This window comes from Chiroxiphia lanceolata, chromosome 8 (genome assembly GCF_009829145.1).
Source record: "Chiroxiphia lanceolata isolate bChiLan1 chromosome 8, bChiLan1.pri, whole genome shotgun sequence".
NCBI classification, from domain to species: Eukaryota; Metazoa; Chordata; class Aves; order Passeriformes; family Pipridae; genus Chiroxiphia; species Chiroxiphia lanceolata.
The window spans coordinates 29103679-29129195 of record NC_045644.1 but is presented as its reverse complement, the minus strand read 5'-3'; the positions used below and the strand labels follow the sequence as shown (position 1 = coordinate 29129195).

The 25517-nt window shown below is 38.3% G+C and overlaps 1 protein-coding gene across 2 annotated transcripts in view; it reads right to left on the bottom strand.

The window, feature by feature from the left end:
• Window positions 1-25517, bottom strand: part of GRID1 (glutamate ionotropic receptor delta type subunit 1) — a 519369-nt gene that overhangs the window by 100412 nt on the left and 393440 nt on the right. For both annotated transcript variants that reach the window (XM_032695050.1, XM_032695049.1), the window contains exons 6-7: window positions 12692-12865; window positions 74-235 (exon numbers count right to left, since the gene is read on the bottom strand). In XM_032695050.1, the coding sequence (XP_032550941.1) occupies window positions 74-235; window positions 12692-12865 (336 nt within the window). The remainder of the gene's footprint in view (window positions 1-73; window positions 236-12691; window positions 12866-25517) is intronic.

Here is a 25517-nt window from a genome sequence, read left to right as displayed (position 1 = left end):
CTCTTCAAATGCTCGAGTAGAAATGAAGCAATTCTTTCAATTGCTCACACGACTGTGGTTTTTCTTTTCTCACCTTCTTAATAGTCTCTAGCATGGATCGTCCTCCATTCCAAGGTTTGGTGGATTTCCTCATGCAGTTCAGGCTTGCCATGCTGTGCCATTTCCTGTCCTCCAGTTTTCTGTGGAAAGCATTGGCCAGCATGAGCACACTGTCATAGAGGTACAGGTTGGAAACCTGCAAGCAATAATAAGAATGAGCCTCTTTGTTTATTTGAGCACCTTTCAAAGAAACTGCAAAAACCAGCTAATAAAGTGAACAAAAATAAGGCATAAGTAAAAACTAAAAGCTGGGAATGTTTGACATGTTCAATAGTCAGGGCATTTGAGACAAATATCAGTGAATCTGGGTCCTTCTGGCTGGGGGACTCTGGCTCACATACACTACCTGAGCATTACCTACACCACTGCAATGCAGTGCTGTAAAGTAAGAGATCACACTTCACATATAAACTCAGCTAGAGAGGGAGTACAGCTATCTATCAATGAAAGACAAGGATTGCTACTTTGTCAGTCCTTTCAGCAAGGAGAGAAAGATGGAATAGAATTAAGTTGTTGGGGTTTTTATTCATTTGAGCAACCTCCTTGGTAATTTCTGGCACAGCAAACCCACCACAGTGCATGAATGCAAACTAATGCAACTGATTAGAACAAAGGAAGGGGACATTACAGTATTATTTTGGTCTTATCATCTCTCTCCACCAAATATACAGGAGACTAGTTACTATACTTCTTTCTGTGGAACTATTGATTTTAGTCTTCTTATTCTTCAATTTACATGAGAGATAATGAGAACAATAATTGCGAACAAGAGCTTCAGTAAGAACAGAACACCACACTAGTAATGTTGAGCTATGTATTTCATTTTTCAAACCAAGACATGGCCAGCAATGCAAGATCAGATCTTTGACATGTAGTGGTATGCAACACAGTTGATAAAACTTCAGCAGTGGGAGTTTGCTAAGAAGTGATTTAACAAAAATAATTAAATACTCTTCACCTGTTTCAAGAGTTCACATGCACTCTTCTTCAAACCTACACGCAGGAGTTTTGATTTACTCTTTACTAGATTCAAATCTCCAGTTCACATAATTTGCAGAATACAGCATTTTTTTATTATTATTAAAAATATATTCTCCCAGCTGAAGGCTTTAATCAGAGTGATCCATGAATATGCCATTTATCTTCTGTAATATTTCTAGTTCACCTTAGAAAGTGATGCCTCGAGACCAGGAAGGGGCTACATGTGGAAGTTAATGCAGCTGCATACTTCCTGTAAAAATGTCATTCTCTAAGTGTGCCAATAAAAGTGTCACTCTGTGAAAGCTTAAACATGTATTACTGTTGCATCACTGGCTCCAAGTAAACTCCTGATATCTCTAAGATTCTAATCTTCAGAAACAAAATATTTCATGTTCCATAATCTGGAGTTCAACATAAATTGATAACCTAGGCACTTTAAAAAATATTCTAGTATAAGTAAATATGAACAGAAGATATATAAACAAAAATTCATTTTGAAAGAACCAAAATACAAAACAAATACATGAAAAAAGAGGTTGAGAATACCCACAAATTTGACTAAATATTAAAAGGGATCTTAATATGAAAATAATGCAGAATTTATGAGAAACTATCAGTTAGAATCAGTTCCAGCTGCCACTGACACTGTTATTCCCTTCTTTTCTTTTGAGCCTTGTTGAACAAGCAGTCCACATTACCTATATTTGATGTTTTATCCAGTTAATCCTTTTCCTTTTAAAACAGTTTTCAAAGTAGCTACTTTCCAGATTTCCTTAGTAAAGAGTTAGTAGAGAGTTCCAGCAACCAAGTTTTCTTCTTCTCAATTGTATTTGTTTCTCTAATCTCCAGATATTTTCCAAACAACTTTCAAATACAGCAACCAAGTGGATCCTTATTATTCAACAGGGCACTTTTCTTCTTCTAGGTTAAACTGCTCTTCACAGAAAAAAATCAAAACAAACCTCAGATCCCACAAGATAAACCACACACCACAAAATCCACTTGCTTAGAAATAGGTTTTACATGCATAGGGAAAAATACCATTTCTTATGTGCCATCATGGTCCTTTTTGCTCCCCACTGAGTTTTATTTCACATTCTCCCTTTTAACTGACAACTCATTGTCTGTTGCCTTGGAACTGGCACAAATCAGGAATGCTTTGGGTTTTCTCCGTTTATCACTGTTCTTTTGCAGTTCTGGAAAACTGCAGCCTCACACCCAAAAACAGTGTGCTTGGTATGCTAGCAGAGAGCTCTAGGACAGAACAGAAGGTGCACTTGGGTACACTGTTTTCTTACTCTTTCTACTTTTTCTGCTTTTGAAGAAAACACCCCAGTTCTGCAGGTATAATTTACTGAGAGCTTGTGAGAATTGTGTTGAGGATCTCAGCCCACATGACCATGCATCCAACTCAAATTACCTTATGCTGCAGAGCAAAACAAACCACACCTGTGTTTACTAACTTAATCCTTATAGTTTAGCTAGGTTTAGAATGGAATTTGTATCACTACTGTTCCATTAATTTCTTTTGTAAAAATTGTATAAACTGAGTGACAGCAAGAAAGGGTCTGCACAAGAGAAGTCTCCCACTACTTATACCCTTCTATCATACATCTGGAGGTATGTACCAAGGCAGGAGGAAATGTTGCAGAGAATACAGTAAGTTACTTTTTGCCATGAAAAGAATACTCTGCACGTCTTGTTGTATGCAAATATCCACTGGTAATTTTGCCGCTCCGGTTCTCTTCTACTGAAAGCCTCATCCAAAACATGAGTATATGGTAGTTTTTAATCTGCAAAATTCCTTTCTTCATATAAACATACTCTATCTACACCAGGAATAACCACATGCATATATAATTACATTTTACTCATTTCTCACTGAAGGCCAATATCGTACTGAAGAGTAAGTTGAATCTTATTCTCACAATCAACACTTCTTTTTTTTAGAACACAAAATGTGCAAGCTACTAAAAACCCAGCATCAAAACTTCCACAACTAGGGCTGGATTTGTAACATTAAGAAGACAAATTATCTTTTTTTTTTTTTTAAATATTTTCTTTGTTCAATCTGCTAGTTAAGCCATAAATTAACACAAAATATGTAACTCCACTCTATAAAGGACAGCCTTTAAAATTTATACAGCCTATGAGTCAAGGCATCTGGTTTTGCACAGTGATCAAAAATCAGTGCATAGACAGTGTGTTTATTTAGAAGAAGAGAAGACAGGATGTTCACATGATGTTATTGTTTTGGTAGTCCTCTAGGTTGAGTCCCTTTGAAGTGCAAAACACAGTGAAGAACAAAAAACATCACGGTGCCTCAGCACAGCGGGCACAGAAAAACCCAGCTCCTGACTATCCCCTGTAGTATAAACTTACTGTCTTTACCTAATTCCAAATGGGAACTAGATTTATGCTAGAAAACAGAATTATGCAATCAGGTCCAATCTGATGCCTGAGTAGTGTTCTGTGACTGTAGCTGAACAGTTGATTTCTTCAATACCTAGAGTAAGATATATTATTAAATTACTATAAGGCATATTTTTAATCTACTTTTTTCCTAATTCCTTTCTGAGGTAGACAAAAATACTTAAACACCTCAAATATGCTCCTCTTCTCAAAATAATATTCACTTTCTACTTGAATTCATTGCTACATACATATTCTCTTGTAGAAAAAAAGTTACTTAAGATACAGAAATTCTGGCCTGATGTCCCAATAAATCCAGGGATATAATAATTTCCTCTGTTACATTTTAACACAGCAAAATCTTTGCAGATGTCCTAGACAATATTTGCAACCTGAGTTTGCTGTAACCTCCAGAACAGTGATGCTTTGAGAAGAAAAAAGATTCAGCAGTCATAGCCTGTATACACTTGAAACTGCAACTGCACACATATTTTAATTTTCAGTGAACTATCAAACCCCCTGTGAGTACAGACATGACATTGAAAGAGAATTTGTGAGATACCAGTGGTTAAGTCATACTCCAACTCCACCAGTACTGTCAGAGGCATGAGAAAAAAGTAAACTTAAAAATTAATCTTCAGGTAGCATTCAGAATTCATAGCAAAGCAAGAGACAAGAAAAACAAGGCAATGTATTTGGCTTCTTTGGGATTTCAAAGCTCTGGAGCATTTTTTATTTCCCCTATTTGTATATTCACAGGGGAACAGGAGAGGGAAGGACATATATCTGCCTGAAGAGATTCCCCTTAATAGAATAAAAATTCCTAGACTAGAACAAAGTGTTTAATTTCAGTCATGTTTGGAGGAAGAGACAGTAATTTTCAGTTCTTCTTTCACTCCATTTCTGACAGTGTAAGAGCAGGAGGTACTGAAATGCTTTTTAATCTATCTGCTATAAGAATGATGGTGACTGCTTCACCAATATGTTAAAGATTATGCCTGTACATGAGTAATTTTAGGCATGTTCTAGTTTATCTTCTGGAAATTATTTCAGACTTTATGAAGCTCTCTTATGTATTAAAGAAATAAATCCACCATACACTAGTAGAGAACAGTAGGAATTTTCAACAAGAATGGAAATCTATCACATTATTAAATGTCATTTCATAGAGGCTTCTATGTGAATTTCATGAGATTTTCCAGAGTGATTTTACTTTTAAAGTTTTGTAGGAAGATAGCTTGTAGCTCCTTCAGAGGGACTAATCAGAGGCAAGTGTTCTTCTGGGAAGGCCAGCAAGCCACAAAAACTGACCCCAACTTCTGAGTGGCCAGAAGAACCAGGAGTCCAGCCAGAGAAGAATGCTGAAGAGACCAGCTGAGAAGGCAAGCTGACACTGAGATGCCACTGCTTCAAAAACTCGTTCCCAAGCTGGGCATCTGTACCTTGTTGCTGCCAAAATTGCTCTGTGAGTGGCCACAGCAGTCATCTCCAAGGATGAAGCAGATGGAAGAGGAGCTCAGATCAAGTGCAGCCTGCCAGCAGCACAAACACTTGCTACCTGGGGAGTGGTATCATGGTGGCTGCATATGCACACACCAGCATGCCCTAAAACTGTGTTTCAACTTTCAGAGTTCAAGTACTGCCACACATAGTTATGTAATTACAGACACACTTGTGTCTGTAATGGCAGAATGCATCTTACTCAGAGCAGTGAAGATGGATGGTGTACTTATGGCATAGTGTTATGCTTATGAAGACATTGTTGGAATGGAGAGACTGAAAATTTAACCTGTTTCAATCTCTTAAATAAGTTTCATAGAATCATAAAATGTCTTGTGTTGGAAGGGACCTTAAAGATCATCTAGTTCCCACCCCCCTGCCATGGGCAGGGATGCCATTCACTAGAATGGCAGGTTCACTAGAATGAGCAAGTTGCTTAAAGCCCCATCGATCCTGGTCTTGGACACTGACAGAGACGGAGCATCCAGAACTTCTCTGTCACCAGAGCACTTGCCAGTGAAGTCTGAGGGAAATAAATCATTGAGTACCTCAGCCTTATCCTGGGTAACCACGTCTCCTATTTCCATTCAGAGAGAGTTCACAGTTTTCCTAGTCTCTCTTTTATCACCAACTGTACCTATAGAAGATTTTATTTTTGCCCTTGACCCCCTCTCCATTCTTAATTCTATCAGGGCTTTAGCTTTCCTAACCTGATCCCTGGTTACTCAGACAATTTCTTTGTATTTCTCTCAGGCTTCCTGTCCTTGCTTCCACCCTCTGTAGGGTTCCTTTTAGTGTTTGAGTTTGTCCAGGGGCTACTTGTTCCTCCATGCAGGCCTCCCAGCATTTTTGACTGTCTTCCTCTTTGCTCCCCTGAACTCCAGGATAGTGAGGTTGCTGTGCACCCTCCTCGCTGCCCTAAGGATGTTGAACTCCAGCATTTCATGGTCACTGCAGCCAAGGCTGCCCTGGAGCTTCACTGTCCTTACCAGCCTCCTCCTTGTTATAAAGAACAAGGTCCAGCATAGCACCCCTCTTCTTTGGATCCTCTGTCACTTGAAGAAGAAAGCATTTCAAGAACATCCTGGATTTTTCATGCCCTCCTGTGATGTTTCTCCAAGAAATACCAGGGTGGCTGAAGTACTACATGAGGACTAGGGCATGTGAATGTGATGCCACTCCTATCCATCTGTACAGGACCCTCATGCTCTCAGTCTTCCTGGTCGGGTGGCCTGTATGGCCACTATAAAGCCATCTGTCCCTGTCCTCCCCTTAATCCTGACCACTAAGCTCTCGGTGAGCTCCTCATCCAACCCCAGGCAGAGCTCCAACTGGTCATTGACATAGAGACACCCCCTCCCCATTTCCACGGTCTGTCCTTCCTAAAAGCCTGCACCCTTCCATTCCGACAGTCCAGTCACAACAGCCATCCCACCATGTCTCCGTGATGCCACTCCCTGCAGGAGTGTGCACATCTCTAACTCCTCTAGTTTATTCCTAATGTGTGTTTGCATAAAAACATTAAAGTTGGGCCCCAATGAAGCCAACTCACTGGCTGATATTCCTTCGTGCTGCTCTTCAGGTAGTCTCCTGCTGAGTTGCGATCCTTTTCCAGGTTCTGGGCATCCCTTGCTGGTGCTCACATCATCTGACAGGAGTGGGATGGACTGAGATTCCCCTCCCATGGAAACTTTAGTTTAAAGCCCTCTTCACCAGCTTGAAAAGCCTATGAAAGAGGATGCTCTTCCCCTTCTGTGACAGATGGAGCCCATCAGCTCCCAGCAAACCAGATTTCCAAAGAGAGCCCCATGGTCCAAGTAGCCAAACCCTGCACCAGGATTTGGGTCCAGGCACTTCTTGAAGTTTGAGGTCTACACTTCAGCCTCTCCCTTCAGCAGCTCCATCTGGGTGCAGGCACCAGCCACCACTGGGGTAGATGGTGCAGATCTCCACTGCAGAGGTGCAGCCTCTGCCCACAGATGAATGCCCACCTTTCTGCACTGAGGGTCGGGAAGGATGAGTGCCCTTGACCTCTGCAGATGGTCACAGAACTGCCTGGTTACTGCGTTATGTGGACTTCAGCTCTCTCCACCTGGCTCCTGGAATGCTCCTCCCTCCAAGGAGGCACCTTCCCTGCGTGCCCTCCAGCATGAATGGCTAAGTAAACTCTGCCCACCCTGTAGTGGTCCACTCTGCTCCCTAGGGCTGCCCTTAGGAGAGTGTGGGTTGGTTCCCATTACTCCTGGTCCTGCCCATGCCTTGTCAGCCACTCTTGTTTTGCAGAAACCACTGTGAGACTCTGCACGAGTATGAAAATGTTCTAAATACTTTGCTGCTCAGAGAGAACAAAATCACAGCCAGCAGTCTGGCATTCATGAGAAAAGCAGAGTCAAAAACAAACATTCATTAAGGACTCAAATGTCAGCTTCAAACTTCCAAAGGGCTATTTACTTATTATCACTGAGACAACTGAAATAAAATTAATAAAATACTCCTAAAACCACAGAAAGACAGGCCTATTATTCTGACAGTAAGGAAATCTAACTTGTGTCTGATTTAGTGCTTTGCCCATTCTAGTTTTAAGCATCTCAAACAACAGGCTTTCCAAAGATTTCTTTGAAAAATGCACTCTTAGAATCTCTTCTTAATTCATAAGCAGCTCTTATTTGCTTTTTCATTTTATCCTGTTTTCACTGAGTTACCCATTTCACATCATTTTTCCCTACCCACAGTTTCTATTCTCTGAATGTTCACTGTCCTTCAGCTGTTTATTATGAGTAATTAACATAATTATGAGTGTTTTCTTCCCCAGTATGTTTTATAACAACATGTTAACAATAATACGAGGCCTGGGTTACCCTGTAAAACTCGAGTTTGTTAGCTGGAGGCATTGGCTTCACTCATTAAACATCTCAAGAATTTGGCACAGCTAACACTAATCATCCAGGGAAAGTCTGGTAGAAGACATTTAATGAAAAAAAACAATGGAACACAACTAAGAGTCAGACAGGAGGACAAGAGGTAATGTTGGAATTGCAAAAGAGAATATAAGATTATAATTTTATTCGACCTCATTTATAAATAAATATGGGTGCAAATTAGGTTTCAGAGGCAATAACAAATGAAAAATGGAGGTACTAACCCTTTCTTCTAGCCACTGTTGTCTGCTCCCTGATAGAGCACTGAACAAAAATTCAATGAAATAATTATGCAAATAGAGAAATCCAGCAGTCAGGAGAGGCAGTCTGAGCAGAGTAGAAAAGTTCACCTGGGCTTTCAGCCTCCAGAGTGTTCACAAAATTCCTCATGACCACAGGAAACCCACAGCGTTTGGGGTTTTTTTAACAAATTCTTCTGCTAACACAGAAGAATTTGTATAAAGCACATGTCATTGGGCTTCAGGGAGAGATTATCTTGTGCAAGGGGCAGTAAAGTCAGTTCAAGGATATTTTTCATTCACGTGGTACTCCTAAACAATCTCCCTATGACTGAATATCTGGCGAAAAATCCACATTAAATTTTACTAGAGACACATGTAAACATAGGTTTTTAATGAAAGAAAAAGAAAAATGTGGCTCACTGATCCTTCATTGGAGAAACTGAATGCTTTAATAGGGGTTAATCAATATTTACTGCCTCCAATACCACCCACAGCTGTGTAATAACAGCAGTGTAAAGAGGCCAAATGAGAATAAGGCCATTTAGTCTGAAAAACTGTGGGATCAGGCCCTTAAGTTTAGGCAGCCAAACACATTTTCAAACCATAACTTCACTTACAGAAGTTAAATCACAGTGACTCCTGAAAAGAAGACAGTTCAGGAATAAAAACACAGCTCTGTAGGAACAACTGCTAAGAGATGCTTACAAAGATATCTGATGGACATGTCTTTGAAGAATGAAATTTTTACACAGGGAGAAGAGTAGCTCTTTCAGTGCTACCTCCCACAATTCACAATATCTTCTCTTCAAATATGTCAAAGCAATGCCTGGAATAGTTCTTCAGCAGGGATGTTGGACCCTCAATCTTGTCAGCAATAACCTCATTAATTTTGTGACACAGTATGCTGGGGTTTTCTTTTTGCCTTTTTAATCTTACTATATATTTTGGACCATTCTAAATGAATTCAGATACACTGTGTCCCTGTAATACATTTTAATATGTTTAGAATCTCACATAGATTGAACTCATTAACTGTGTAAATGACAAACTTGGTAGAAAACCAAAACAGTGGGAATTACATTTCTAAAGAGAAATCTTTCTTAAAAAAAAAACAAAAACAAAAAAACCAACCAAACAAACAAACAAAAAAACCACAGGAGAGAACTGATTTTGAACTTATGAACACATCATGAAATTTAAAAACGTATCTTCACCAAAAATTCAAGTTTGTAGAGAGGTGTCAAACTAACATTTATTTAAAGGGAAAGATTTTGAAAAGCAGCAGGTTATGCAGCAAAATTTCTTCCAACTGACTCCATAAGAACATGTCTGAAATAAACTAAATAGTTTATAGCAGTTATACCACTATACACCATTCAAATACTGTACACGGATACATACTAAGTCTATCCAGGACTAACTAGATTTAGCTATGAATCCTGAAGTGCTTCAGTATTCTCTCTCCAGATGAGGCAATACTGACAACACCGACGGCCCAAACCACAGGATACTCGTAGCCAATGGAAGACAGTAAGTTCTAAACTGTGTCTTTTCCATTTACAAAGAGTAAGAGAGATGGACAGAAAAAATCCTGTATGAAGAATAAGGAAGAGAGAAATGTAGTCTTCCAAAGTCAAATAAAATGACCAAGATAGGAAACTCTATAAAGCTTTTTCTCCAGTCCAAGCAGAAACCCAGCTGAGTATGTTATACGTGCAAGAAATAAGGGCATGAGCAAAATTTTGACAAGTGGGTTGATGGAATAAGATTGGATTTCCACAAAGCATTCAGAACAGATGAGTTTTTGGATGAGCTTGCAGAACAGCCTGATCTTTAAACGCGTTGTCAGAATGCCAAACCAGGATGATCACCCACTGAAAAACAACTTTCCAGTATATGGTACTAAAGACACAGAGAACAAGATCATTCCAAAAAGATTTTTATTAATTTAGCCAGAACAAAGTTGACATAAATCTTTTTTCTTTACTAGCTTGTTAAAAATGCTAAATTCTCCCCTATAAAAATATTACAGCTAGAAGCTGACAGAGATTAGCTTATTTTTCTTCAAAGTCATTAAATAAATAATTAACCAACAATAGCTGGTAAGTTACCCTGACAACAAACAATTATTGATATGAGACTGCCCAAGGGAGAATGAGGCAGGGATTTCCAAACCGTGGTGTTAATCAAACTACTTCAAAGCAACACAAAGACTCAGTGCTGGCAGGCGGTCACTGCCTCTGGTGGATTCATGCAGCCTGACATGGAGCTTGGAGCTACTGCAGCCTCTGGCAACAGGGGTAATTTAGTGATGTACTTCTGTACAACAAAAGGTCAAAACTATTTTTTAAGCAAGAAGAAAGGAAACAGAAAATTGGAAGTACCTGAATTACAGGACTGTTAATAACATGTCAGTCATACTCAGAAATTAATATGAGCCGTACGTCCACAAGGTGTTACGTAAGATGTTTTGGCAAAGCCTATGAAAAAAATGCAGCTATGGAGCACTTCAGGTACAACTGCACATCATAAAAGCATCTTGTATTCAATCTGTAGACACCTCAAGATAGCACAAGACATACTGGGGGCAGCTAATTTGAAATTTCTCACATGTGCCCTTCATCTTTCATGCCAGTGAGACTGGACGTGAATGCTATGGACTCAGCTTCCAAAAGGCAAACATTTTACCTCTGCATTTCTTTGCATCTCTTCTTCTGGGTTCACTGAGAAGAAGCTAATGGGCAAAGCATAACATTACCATACCATTCCCTTAAAGACAGTTTCTAAGGTGGTATAATATTTCCGGAAGACAGAAACTGAGAATGTTTTGCTTCTCAAAACCCACATTTGGGAATCAGCAGGAAGAGGGTCCTTTTAAAAGGGTTCTTATCAAAGAAATTCAGTAACAGGACATAAGGCCGTTTGTGCTAGCAAACCAGCTAATATATTAGCAAATAAGAACTTGCTCAGAGGCCTGTCAGAGCCCTTCAGATGACTCTCTGAATTAGATTATGCATAAACCAGCATAGGCAGTAATAGTCAAAATCCTGCTGTAATGGAAGATTGTTCCCCAATGAGTGATTTATTGGTGCAGCATAGATAATTTTTTCATCATACTGGAAATTGCTTTGATCCTCTGAAATGAGCAGCCCTTTTTCTCATTACAGCATACCTCAGAGTTACTAACAAAGATCAAAAATGTTTTTTCTTTTTGAGCCAAGACAGGCACAGACTTTCGCTTGTGCAGAAAGAATACACCACTGCTCAAAACTACAGGATGTGTGATTGGCATTTCCCAACCTTTGCCACCACTAGGACAGAACCTGAGCCAGCAGAGGTTCTCTTCAAGGAGGAAAGGTCCATATCCCTCCCTTAAAGGATTTCAACCTCTGCAGCTACGATTTTTTAGTAGGACATAAGTAAGTAAAATGAACATCCCTACCCATGTTTCTTGGGAAATCTTGACCCGCTTTGCTTCCTGACAGTCTCGTGCCTCTCCTGGTTTTCCATAAGCCTCACACCTTGCTCTTCAGAAGCTCTTCCAAGCCAGGGCATGAGTTCCCTCTTTAAAGACCCCTCACCACCTTCCTGACCAGGCTGCAGCAGCCCAGACTGCCAACAGTCCCCTCCTCACAGCCTAACCAAGCCTCTTCTAGACTCAGTCAACCACACAATACCCACACCTGCCAACCCACAGGCCCAAACAATGTGTCCTCACTCAATTCATCTCAGCTTAAGACTAAATTTTCAATCAAGTTTATAGTTTTATCCAATACCTTCAACAGTGACTCAAACAAGATCCTTGATTGTGTCTAAAGTAAACCAAAACCCATGGGGTCTCCATTGAAAATGAAGGCTTTTGTTTCTAAATTACTGTACTATCCTTGGAAATAGCACTTTGAATTATATTTAAATTATAGCAAGAAAAATTCTGATATCTGGGATAAATTGCCAAGAAATTTCAAGATACTGCTTACATCAGAGTCAAATCTGTTACTAAAATCTGGAACTTGAACTACTGGTGCATATTTCACATGCTCAGTCAATTATCAACTGCTGGAGACTTCTGAGACTATTGAGACGGGACAGATTGAATACATCAGCTGGATTCAGTCCATTTAACTAAATCTGAAATGCTCCACAGCTCAATACCTATCAGAGTTCTGTTATCCTCTCAGATTAACTCTTTCATAACAGATGTCTAATAAGCATAAATATAATAATCAAGCAGTGATACCACAAGACTATGACAGCACGATATTTTTCATATAGAAAATATTCTTAAGAGAACGAGATGTGAAAAAATCAGCTCTGAGTTAGTGCAACCACTTGCTGGTACTTCATGGACGTAACATCACACCTAAAGCACTCGGTCCTGGGAAATAAATAATTAAGTCCGGAAAAGTTGACCACAGGTCACGTCCTCAGACTTATCTCAAATGTACCCATTTTTTCTTTCCTCTGTGTTAATACAGTCACAGAAAACTATCCCATGTCAAATTCCTAAGATGGGCTTTTCTGCTGGGTACAGCTACTGACCTGCAGCATCTGAAGGTAGCCTTCCTGTGGGTCGCACAGCAGGGACGATATTCGGTGATTGTTCCTCATACACCTCTGGTTGTTGTCCCTTGAGAGAGGGAAAATTTGCCGGATCACTGTCATCCTCCCCAGAGCACTATGTACCAACTCTAATATTTCATTATCAGTGATTTCCTGTGAATGGAGATACAGTCTTTTAGAAACATATATATTTGTCCAGACGTTTTATATCCTCCTTTTATTATTGGATAAATGTTTTAAAAAAAACAATAGAAGAAAAACATTACAGAGGTACAAGCTTAGTCTAGGCTAAATGTTACCATTTTGTGCTTTATAACAAAAATGCTATTTTTTTATACATCTTCTGAAACAAAAGAGAACAGCCTAACACAGTACCATCTATCTTGACAATACTAAAATTCTACGTATGTAGTTCCTCATAGAAAAGCACCAAGATGGTCTCGACAGGTTTCTAAATAGAAAAAAACAAGAGCCTTGAAACCAAATTTATATAGAAAGAATTCTTGTTTAACAGACTAGAACCTCACTATATCCTCAGGACAAAATAACAATTGGAAAATATAACAATCTTCAGGAAATATGGCCCTTACACCTTGAACAATACTACAAGTAAGCACTTTTCCCATAAGAACAGTAGATCATTTCCACAGACTAATCCTGATAATGACTCGAGGAAGCCTTTTGAGGTTGTCTGTACTAGGAAACAAAAAACAGGAGAAACTTCATGGAAGGATTTGACACATTTAGGAACACCAGTTTCTGCACACAGAATGAATTGAGATAAGATACAAGGACATCTAAAGGACAGGCTGCTCTTCATTCCAGGCTTTGCACTTTATAAAGTTTCTCTGTAGACCTTCACATGCCTCAGCTTCCCAATCCATCCTGGGACAGAACCTGCATGAATGGTGCTCTTGAATGATGACTGAAGCCAACTCAACTACATGCTTCGCATATTTTGTATTTGAAGAAACACACAAAACCAAAACCTCTTTTTTTACCCCAGGATATATAGTTTGAAAATCACTGGCTTAGCAGATCCTGAAATCATACCAAAGGTGCAGCTTGTGATGCTTTCCTCCTGGCAAGAGTTCACTGTGAGGAAACACAGACAGTGGCTTTGCTGTCTGCACTCATCCCCCAAGCACCTGCTTTACATCCCAGCTCCTCACCACAGCCACCAGCAGTGTCTGGAATTCACATCAGCTCATCTCCAGCACAGAAGGGCTGTCCCAGCTGCACAGTGTCCAGCTTGTACAGGGCTGTCTCAGGCCCCTACAACACAGGGGACTGCAAGTTATTCCTGTTGCTGGACTTAGTCAGCAGGGACCACACCTTGAGATGTGTCATCAGCAGAAGTGAACCTGGCCCCAGACATTTAACATTCAAGAAAAAATTGTTTTGTTTTCTTTCCATTTTCTCTGTCAAGCTGTGAGTGAAATGACTATAGGGTTATTATAATTACTTGTTACGGTTGACTAGTACTGTAGCTTTGACTCAGGTTAGTCCTTTGCCAGTTTCTCATCATTTTTTAGGAGCATGAATTTTTAACTTTGCAGAAGGTGAAATTCACTGTATTAATGACAGACCAACTGGCATGGCATGAAAACAGTAAATCAGAAAATAAATATATTCTTATAAAAAAAAGATTTTGAAGCTTAATAGAAAATGCTGGGCAGCACCTGTAGCCTTGCAGCAAGATATAGAAGCAGATCCACAAGCTCTACCAATTCCTCCAGGCTGCTGCCTTGGATTTCTCTTCTGTGGGGCTGGGGGGTGTTAAAACCACACCCCATGTCTAAGTTGCAGTCTGAGGGGGAGATAGTTTTATGGCACAGCTTTAGCTCATAACCTCCTAGGCTGCATCCCTTGGCATGCACACTCAGACCGAGTGGCTGGAAACAGCAAAAAAAAGAAGGAATGACAAATCATCCAAACCTTCAGTTGAGCTCACACCAAACATTTTGTGTCCTCTCCAGGTGATACACAGCCTTTCAAAGATGTCTCATAACCCATGTCAAAATACTTCACCTGAGACTTTTAAGCCTATCTGTAGCAGAGCAGAACTGATTCCTCCATGGGTTTCCAGAAGTAAGGTAGTAAAAGAGATCAGTCGTGATAGGCACATTAACCCAGGTTCTTCCCACTTAGCTGTAGGCACCAAGTGAGTCCTGAATGTAAAAACCATGTCACTATACAGTCAAAGAAAAATGGAAGTCTCTGGGGCGAATTTCAGAACCTAAATTTAGCTAAATCTAACCCTGAAAGTGCCACCTTTTTCTGTGTAACCAGCTGAAAGTAGCTAAATCCTTCAATGCCTCAGTTCACCACATAATGCCAAGAGGAACAAAGCTCCTGTAAATTTTTTCAGCTGATGGATATTTATTTAAGTAAACAATCCATTACTTTTAGAAATTGGGGTCTTTTTTAGAAATGTAAAAGCACGGGGAAAAAAGGTTGCTGCTGAAAGTACTAGGAACAAAAGGACTATGTCTGCATTTTAGAGCTGCTGCTTTAAACACTAAAGGTAACTCTGGGCATTCCCAAGCCAGTGCAGAGGGTGGTACAGCCACAGGCAGCATCTCAGGGCACTTAAGCAGGTCCAGAAGCAGGGAAAGCAAGACTGAGTGCCTGACTGCAGAGGAGAGAAGGTCACAGCCATCCTGCACGGGCCTTGCTATGGACTCCCCAGCGGGGGAATGTGCATCCCTTCCTCTTGCCTGGCACTGAAAGGCCCTGCAGGCTTGTTGCCAGAAAACTTACAGTCCTGGCTTAGTAACACGTGAAATCTTAAATGTCACATGCAGAAAGGTCACCTGGGTCCCAACTGAGATAAATACAGGGAAAAAGAAAAAAAAAAAAAAACAAAAAACCAAAAATAGAAAGCCAAAAAAAAGGAAAAAGAAGTACATGTGAAGTTCGTTCTTACTTTTACACCCAACAGAATAGCAACATATATCAAAAAGTAGTTCTAAGACTTGTAGTCAAAAGGGAAAACAAATTTCCCATTGATCTTACAATTAAAACCTATTCATCTACTCATTTGTTTAAAAGTAATGTGTTTCCTTCCTGCAAATGACACAAAAAATTTCTTTACACTGTGAAACTGAGCAAATTATTTAATTTGGTCCTAGAGGGTTTTTCCCTCCCCCAAACAAATGCATCCCAAATTTCCAATTTTGTTCTTGGATCATTACCCAGCACTCAGTTATTACCATTTATACCATGCGTGAATGAAGTAGAGCTTATCAGCTGGTTGGGCCAGGCAAATACTCCTTGAAAAATTCTGTATCAAATGCCCACTTTTTGGTTTCTATGATCCCATGATGTTGCTACTGCACTATAGGGTAAATATTTACTTAACGCAGATGGTGGGTTCTGCTTGTTTCAGGGATATGCTTTGTGCAAGGTTAAGGAGCCCAACCCTCTATTGCTTGGCACATATAACAGTAGTTTGCCCTAAAGCCTGTAAATATTGAATTTCTTGAATGAGCATGGAGGGAGAACATGTTACCCAGGGACAAAAGATGTTCTCATATCTAAGTATTCTTATCCTCATTTTTTCCTTTAGTAAGGGAAAGACTTTGGTTATTCCCAACATAGCAGGGAGCACTTAAATATTTGGGTAGGCAGACATAAGTATAAGACTGACTATTCACCCAGGCTAATAGTAGTTCTCACCACCTGACTCAATGCTTAAAAGGTATTCCTTTAGACACTGTATTTTTGTTCATGTGACATATTAATAACAAATTTTTGTGGCATTATCTATTTATTTGCACATAAATATTGCTTATTTGGGGAATTCGTTTATCTGTTTATTTATCTGCACACAAAGAACTTCAATTAGTGTGCAATATTTAGTCATACTGCTCAGGGGAATATTTAAATCCGCTCTAGTTGTGCTCAACTATCATAACACAAATCGCAAAATGAGACAATTATGTTTCACATTACAGTCTCTATTTTCCTAGAGGTGATGACAGAAAATGATAAATTTTAATGAAATTAATAATTTAAATAACCAAAACGTATTTCCAGAAAGCACATCCCTGAGATAACTAGAGGATTAAACTGAAAGGCAATGAGGACAGGAATGCTCATGGAGACAAGTTACAGATTTATATGTGGATTTTTTTCCAGTAGTATCAATGCTGTTTGTTGGGTTATTCTAACTCCCCTCAATACACTATTTGCATTTGAAAAGGGACACTAATTGAAAATCCAGAAAACACCATTCAATTAACTATTTTTTTTTTAAAAATTTACCACACCTTACCCTGTACATAGATTTATTCAACATTTACATTATGCTGGCTTCTCTGCATCCCACATGAACAGACACAGATATATCCGTAAAGATTAATTCTTTAAGGAAAGGGCACCGTCCATTTTTCAAAGCACAGAAAGTACTCTAATACAAGTCTGCATGACCACCTGTCCTACTCTCATCCTCATTGTCCTCCCATACAACCAACATTACCTCACTTCTCTTCTTTTTACCCAATGCTCCTAAAAATCCCTACAGGGTTGTATTTATAATGTAGTTGAATTAGCTCTATTTCTAGATATAAGGGCTCTGCACTGGGTGTCCAGATGTCTTTCTCAGATCACGGCGAGTACCTACACAGTAAAAAATCCCTGATTTAACAGAATATTATTCCATACTAAAAATTAATTCTCTCAGGGGAAAAATAATAAAAAACAAGCACACAAAATGATAGTTAGTAAAAGCTGGACAAAAACAAAAAAAACCCCAACATTAATTTTAGAGTGATAAAATAACTGATAAAATAACTCATCAAAATTCATCTATAACCTTGCTCCTAGCTGACTAAGACTCCAGATCAATTCTAAACCTTAATTTTTTTGAGCGTGATGCTGGTATACATGCAGTACACTTTCATATGTATATGTATATGTATATGTATATCTTTCAATCATATGTAAATTAAAAAAACAAAACCAAACAAACAAATAAACAAAAAAACCCAAACAAATTAACAAAAAAACACACATAGATTTTTTGTGAAAATAAATAAGTAAGATACAAATTCTGCAGTGTCAAAGATAGTTGCCAAAAGGAAGGAAGCAAGATTTCCTTAGGCAAGTAATAAATATAGAGTACCTGGAATACAATTGGAATAAATTGTAATTGTAAATTGTTACATTTTGCATTGAAATATGTCATTTTCTAAAGGTTAAGAAATTTTCACAGTGTGTTGCTTGTATTTTTGTTCAATTTTTTTACTTTTTTACCCTGTTCATTTTTGTATAATTTTAAAATATTTTAGAAGCTTGCCCCACTTGCGTTAGTAAGTGATCATTTAAAAGTCTGCTTTTTTCCAAGCAAAGATCCTGGGAAGTATTAAAGATTTACTAACTTCTGGTTATCAAAGTAAACACAAATACCATTACACATACTGATACTTTAAAATGGAAGGAAAAAAAAAATATTAGGCACTTTCATATGAAGAGAGATCCTAAGAAAGAATTCCAGTCTATCTAACAGTCCTGGCTCTACCCAAGTAAAAATCAGGCCATAACATTTTTCACAGGCAAATTTGCACAGGGCCTAACTGTTCACAACCCAAAATGCATTTAAAAGAGAAATTTCTAGAAAAAAAGTATCCAAGCAAAAGTGAAGAACAAACACTGTATTCATAAGGGATTTCTCTTCCGAAGTCAGAAGTTTTCCTAATATCGCTCTACAAGCCTTGTGCTAGGAAAACTTGGCTCATCATTCATTATCTAACACCTTCCTACATGCTACCCCTGGGGAAAAAAGTAGCTTGCTGAGATAGACTTTATCTGATAATTACTATTCTATTTTCTGCTCCTTTCTCTCAATTTTTAAAAAATATTTTATAGAGAAAAATAATAAAGAAGTGCCCAGATGACAGTTGAGAAGCCATTTGTTTCTCAAATCAAGAGGATGAGTAATTATGGACATACTGGGCATGTCTGATGTGGTGAAAGGAAAGAAAACAAATACCGGCAGAAGCAATGAAGCTGCAGGATAAAAATGGAAAGTAAGCAATATGTCACACCAGGAAAGAGATGATGGGGCATTTTCTAGTCCCTCATAGAGCAAACTGCCTTCTACAGGCAGTGAAACAGTGGTGAAGAGAGACCTATTAAAACAGCAGAAATAAGAGAATTGAGCCTGAATCCAGAAAAATATTAGCAGAAAGATGCTTTGAGAAAATGTTCAGAAGGGAAAGGAAAAAGCATCAATAGCCATTTTTTTGCACTGTGTTCTGACTGATCACCTAGGCTAAATTTGGGAAAGTTTTATCAGTCAGCCGAAGACCTACAACTAAATCTGCTGGCAAAACCACCAGCATCATTTGGAAAGTGTCATCTGTCCAAACAGGAAGAATAAGGTCAACTGCTGTCTAAAATTTATGACTTTTATTCAAGTGATGAGGACAATATCATCTCCACATGGCTCAGGGTTCTCCAAATCCCTTAGCACTTTCTATCTAAGGCTTCTTGCTACTGATGAAATGTGTACTTTTGCTATATTTCCAAATATTTTTATTACTTTTCCCACAAAAAAACTCCAAGAACTTTTCTTTCTACTCTATTTTTCCCTTTCCTTTCTCAACTTCAAGGGCTTTTCTGAGAAGTATCATCATAGCTGGGAAGAATTTAACCAAATACTTTACAGCTGCGATTGGTATAGTAATTTCTCTGTGCTTACTGACTCCAACTTTTCCAAATCGGGATCTTTTTTGTGGATTGAAAAGAGAAAATATTCAAAAGCATCCTCTTCTGGGTGTTAATGTGAGTTTACTTTTATTTTTTAATTGAAGCTTACAAGAATTTCTGTTGTCTTCTAAATACCGAATACTTTGCTTTCCTACGAATTTTGAATCTGTATAACACTCTATTTCTATAGCCTCATGATATTTGTTTCAGATTTCTTATTGAAAACAGATATTCACCAACAACAAACTGGTCCCTGACTTTTTTTTTTTTTAAAGGTTGTAATGGGTTTGTTTAGCCAAAGTAAACTACCACAAATGTATTTATGGTTAGCACTGGAAAAGCTATTGATGACTTTTTAAAAGTTCTATTTATTAAGCTCGGGTTAGTACAAGATTAACTGGTTTATCACATTCTATCCATTAAAAAAAAAAAAATCTTTGAATTTGTAAGGGTCATTACAAATACAACTTTCCTTTCTGCTATCCACCCCACGATGCTGCAGCATAGGCTTGCTTGGTTGATTTTTCTTGTTTTGCTTTTAAACGGGACAAATGAGAGCACAGGTTTTTCTAAGCAATAAAGAAATGAGCCCCTATTCAACCTTAGAGTCAAGGTTGCATAGCATTAAACTGTATGTTGAGCTGTGAAATTCAGAGATACAGTCACCCATTGGGCAGTCCCTGTGAACACCTCTTCCCTTCTGAAACTGGTGTGCCATGACAAATACCCACAGGGGTTGGTACCTGGCCTACAAGGAGGACTTCTTTACCCAACAGTACATTCCTTTCTAGAGAGTACCTGATCATTTGGACAGTAAGGGACTAATGTGATGAAAGGGAGTATTGTCTGAATTTCAGCATTTGTTAATCCATAAGGTACAGAATGTGGTGATTTTAAGACTATAAAAGAAGGTAATTTGTGTTAATAACAAATACTCCTTTGTATCTGCTCTGATGTGGATTGATTTGAAGCAACAAGAATCAATACAATGGAAAAGCAGCAAATGAACACTGCAGTCAAGTAAAAGCTCTAATCTTTAGCTTTCAGACTTATTCTTTACACCTTACAATTACATCTATTTTTTTAAGCACTGGAAGTGCTACTAATCCATTACTAGGGATTCTTCTATCAAAACTACATACAATTATAATATAATCCCCCATTACAAATGACTGATATCAAGAAATATGATGCTAGGTTCATCCCTGGCTAAGTCAAATCACTGAGGCAGCCCCAAGGGTGGATTTGGCTGACAGAATCTAATCAAACACAATCGTTCCAGCTTACTCAGTAGTAGATAGAGAAGGATGGAGTTCCATGATGGCTGGAAATCAAATATGAGTCACAGTTCCCATACATTTATGTGTGCCACCAAAAGTATTGAATAAATGATTTGATAAGAAGTATATGCAGTGACTTTTTGTATAAACTGTCACTGTCATAAACCGTATTGAAAAATGTTATGTGAAAAGACCTAGAACAGAAGGTGCAGATCAGAAAATACCCAGTGGCATTCAAAATACAGTTGTATTTGTCTTTCCACACTGACATGTGAAAATATTTAGCAGACTTACATAATGTGAGTAGGATGCTGAAAAACAAAGAATAAAAAACAATAGCAGAACCAGGTGTGAAGAGAGAGAGATGATGAGATGAAAGAAGGTAACCAAGGAAGTTGTTCCCATATACTATCATATTTAGATCATAAACCATTTTCCAATACTAGATCTCATTTTTACTGTAGAAGACTAAATTCCATTTCCTTTATCTTTCCAGAGTGAACATGTGATCAGATTCTTGTTTTATTTGTACTGCCATACCCTTCTCCATCTTGAGTTTCACAAGAATCAAACCTAAGATTTTCAGCCTTTTCGTATGAGTCATATTTTACTGAGCTCTCATTATACCAGGTGCTCTCCTCTAGATTTTCAATATTGTTCTGCATTCTCTTGTTTTGTTTTAAAGTATCTTGCCCAAAACTTGCCACACTGTTCCAACAAGGCCAAACTGATGTCAAACACAATGAAATAATTGCCTCCTTTATCTTACAAAGAATGTTTCTGGTGACATATCTAAATGCTACATTTGCTTCCTTAGCAAGACCACAACAGCATTGATTGTCATTCTGCTTTTTGTCCACAAGGATTCTAGGTTGCTCCTGCAGATGCTCACCAGCTACACTTCATTTTGTAGCCACACGCCAAATACTCAGCACTTCTCAGTTGAATCGCATCTTGTGAAGTGCCTCAGATTTTTCTGAATAAACTGGGTCTACTACAATATGTTTTTAACAGTCTGGTTATAATTATTAGTTTCTACAAAGTCAGCATCAAGGAACTGAGTAAAACCATTAAAACCTCTTTTCCCATCAAGTAATGGCTTTATACTTTCCTTTATCTTCTGCTATATCTAAATGTTTTCTGTTTGTTTTTTATGGTTCATTTTGAACCACAGCCTCATTTTGTAATCACTTACTTTGTTACACCTTTACACTCCTCCCTTTTTCTTCTCAACACTTTTTCTTTAGAATTCACCTCTGATTTCAAGTTTTGTAAAGTTAACCCATTGGAACCACTACAATACCTTGTTATACCTTCATCTCCACAGAATTCCACAGTTCTGTTGCCATCCTTTACTTACTGTATTATCTTTCCAAAAGCGCTACGAGTTTCCTAAAGTTGTGAAGTCTTTTTAATGATTCCTATTATCCCCATTGACCTTTTACCACCTCTTCCTCTTCTCCAAACAGTGCATGCTACCATGTCATAATCACTTTCACACCAATTATCTTCTGGATTCCTCAGCCCGTTCTTCCTTAGCCATAATGAAATCTGAACTGACGGCTGCCGTAAACTTTTCAAACATGTAGAGATAATGCTGTCAATCACAGCAAATTGTGAAACCATCTCTGTATCCCAACATTTTTTTTTTCAAATGCCAGGAAAACTAAAACCTTCCTTTATTTTAATTTCTTTTCTCTGGGGCATTTCTTTAAAAAGAAAAAAATACACTTCCAAAAGAAGGTCTTTCTCTGTCTTTCTCTCTCTTTCTTTTGTGTATTTCCAGGCAGCTATTGAACAAGGTTTGTCCCTCACCTCTCCCTAAGTTCAGAGCAGAAACATATGGTTAGGGCATGCAACAAAATTATGTTGCCCTCTCTTCATCCCTACTGGTCTTTCATGAAAAATAATCTCCTATATAATCAATGGCCTTGTGCTTTGTCTTGCCATGTCTTACAGCTTTCAATTAAACTTCTGAATAGTGGTGGAAGTTTGTTGAAAAAGAAGTTAAAGGAAGGATAAGAGTGGAACAACTCTCAATTGAACTATTAGTCAAATTCAGTATCCATTTCTCTTCCATGAAGAGTAGTTCATTGCTTTTCATACTGATTTACATTTAAAAATAATGATTGTTTAGAAAATTAGAATTACATTTATTAATATGGGGGAATAAAATACTGTGTTTAATTTGACTATCTGTTTTGGTCCATATTACAGTTTTGCAGAGTAGTATGTTTTATCTTTTCTCTATCCTTGGAATGGAGAAAATTTCAAAACCATTAAATGTTCCACAAAGAGAGAAATATGGTTCCTAATGCTATTTAGGAGACCTACTGCTATTTAGGAGACCTCCCAGACCTACTGCTGCTACTAATAAAGAAGCAAACACAGGCTCTTAGAGTTCTGCTCCTCGTACAACCACATACAAACTCAGTTTCAAGTAGTGCTCTTGTACCTCTCCCACAGATATATGCCCTGGGGAAGGCACAACATTTTCTTAGAAAAGGCAGAAAAGAGAAGGGGAGAATGAAAAATGCCTCAAGGAACCAAGAGAGATGCTTGATGCCAGGTATGAAAGAGAAAGAAAAGAGAAAAATAAAAATAGGAAGGGAAACTAGGAAAAAAAGACAGGAAATAAACATCCAAAAAACCAGAGGGTGTCTACAACTGTGCCAGTCATGCCAAAAGAAGCAGCAACACGCATCTATCAAAGCTGGTGGGTCACTTCAACAATTAAAGGCATGAACAAAAAAGGTACAAGCAGAACACTAAATATGTTTTTGCAGATCTTTCATAGGGTCCAAAATGCTAGTCATTGGCAATTCCCAACCCAGGTAATAAAATGTTTTGGACTATTCTGGAGACACAGCTAACCATGTCATTGTTTGGAAGAGTTGTTTGCTTTTGCAAGGATTTATACAGAAATCACAAGTGTTCTTGCTCTTAAAAGGTACTTGGCATGTTTAACCCAGAATTCAGATAGAATTGCTACCTAAATGGAGGCAAGGGATGATTTAGTATTTCTAGATGAATAAAAATAAAAGCGCAGATGATGAAATATAAATCTAAAAGGGGGTGGGTAGTTAGAAAACCATTTTTCCCCCTCTAATCTCCAGTACTTTTGACAGTTCTGCAAGTTTGAAACATAACATGTTTAAAATCAGAAAAGTAGACACACTTAAAATTATTTATTTTTAAAGCAGTAAGGTTTTTATAACTTGGCTTCAAAGAGGACATATGAGGACATGATATTGCCTGCAAAGACCCATCCCTGTGTATTCTCTTATTCTAGAAAACTTGCCATGTAATGTTTTAGCCTTCCAACCTCATGTAGTAAATTCAGCTCCCAATTCACTGAGGTGTCAGAGTCCTTTTACACCAGCAGTGGCATCCAAACTGAACAGATACCCCAGCACAGAGACTTGGGTTACTGAAAACCAGAGAATGAGATTTTGACAGTACAGCTCTGTAATTTGGGAACAACCCTTATATTCCACATTTGCTCATTTGGGGGGCAATAACCTTACCAACCATAGAGATTTAAGTTATCCCATCCCAAGCTTAGTAGTGTTGCTCACCTAACAAAATTTAAGTCTTAACTCCAAAACCTAACTCCTGTCTTACTGTACGGGAAGGTGCACGAGGAAAAAAAAACCCACAAATTGTCAGTACAGAGATAGTAAAGTAGATTTAAGTGAAGTAAGACAATAAAAACAATCTCAAATTGAAATAATAGCATGCTATGTAGTCATTCTTACTACAGCAAGGTAAGTCCAAGTTTCAGATCCTCATTGGCTTGACAAAAGGTGGGAGACAGGGCAAATAAAAGGTGTTCTAGACCAGCAAACCTCGGCAGTCTAAGCTGTTCAAGGCCCTAAAATTCTTCATGGAGTGAGAAAGACCTGAAGAGCCCAATTGCAATCAAATGCTTGTCATACAAGGAATCTCAATGGAAAAACTGTCACAGTGTTCTCTTCCTACTACTGCCCCTTCAGATCAGTCAGCCTTACACGTCTCCTTCCTTGTAATGGGATCATTATGTCACACAGAACATAGGTTGAACAGGAAAGTGTAGGATTTTCCATCTGCCTGGGAGAAAAAAAGGCCTAGCTAAGTTTTTGGTCCATTGCATAATGGACTGCTACTCTTGAGGAATTACATCAAAAAGAGCTGATTTGACTGGGAAGAGCTGATTGTTGGGAATTAAAAATTCATTCTGTTCTTCAAATCACAGCAACAATCAGCATTATATTTTCCATCAAGTACTCATGTAGTTCTCACTACAACCAACTGGAAACTTGTATATGGAAAGGATGATCAGTCTGTCTTCTTACCAGCATGGGGGTATTCACATGCACACTTAAATAAGAAGCAAGCCATAAGGAATCTCCATCTGTCTATAGATGCATTCATATGGATGCTTGATGTACCTTCTTTTCATAGCAGCTTTAAGCAAACTCACAAAGACCAACACTCTTCTGTTAAAGACAGGACAGTCAAGAGATTTTTGCCTGCAAAGAACTCTCCAAAGTTTCATGAGTCTAAAAAGCCTCTGTAATTGTCTGTTTGAATTTCATTTCATTTTATGATATTTATAATTATGTGTACTAATATTTTTCACTAGAAAGCTATACTTTAGATTTACATGTTGCTATCGTGGCTTCCCTACTCAGTCTTTAGCCGTAAAAGAGAAAAAATAAAAGCTCCCAAAATAGAAGCAGAATTGATACCCTATGTGATGTGTTTGTGCATGTGTATGCATGCACACGTTAGTGCATGAGTGCTGAAGGCTTTTATTTGGATTTTCCAGA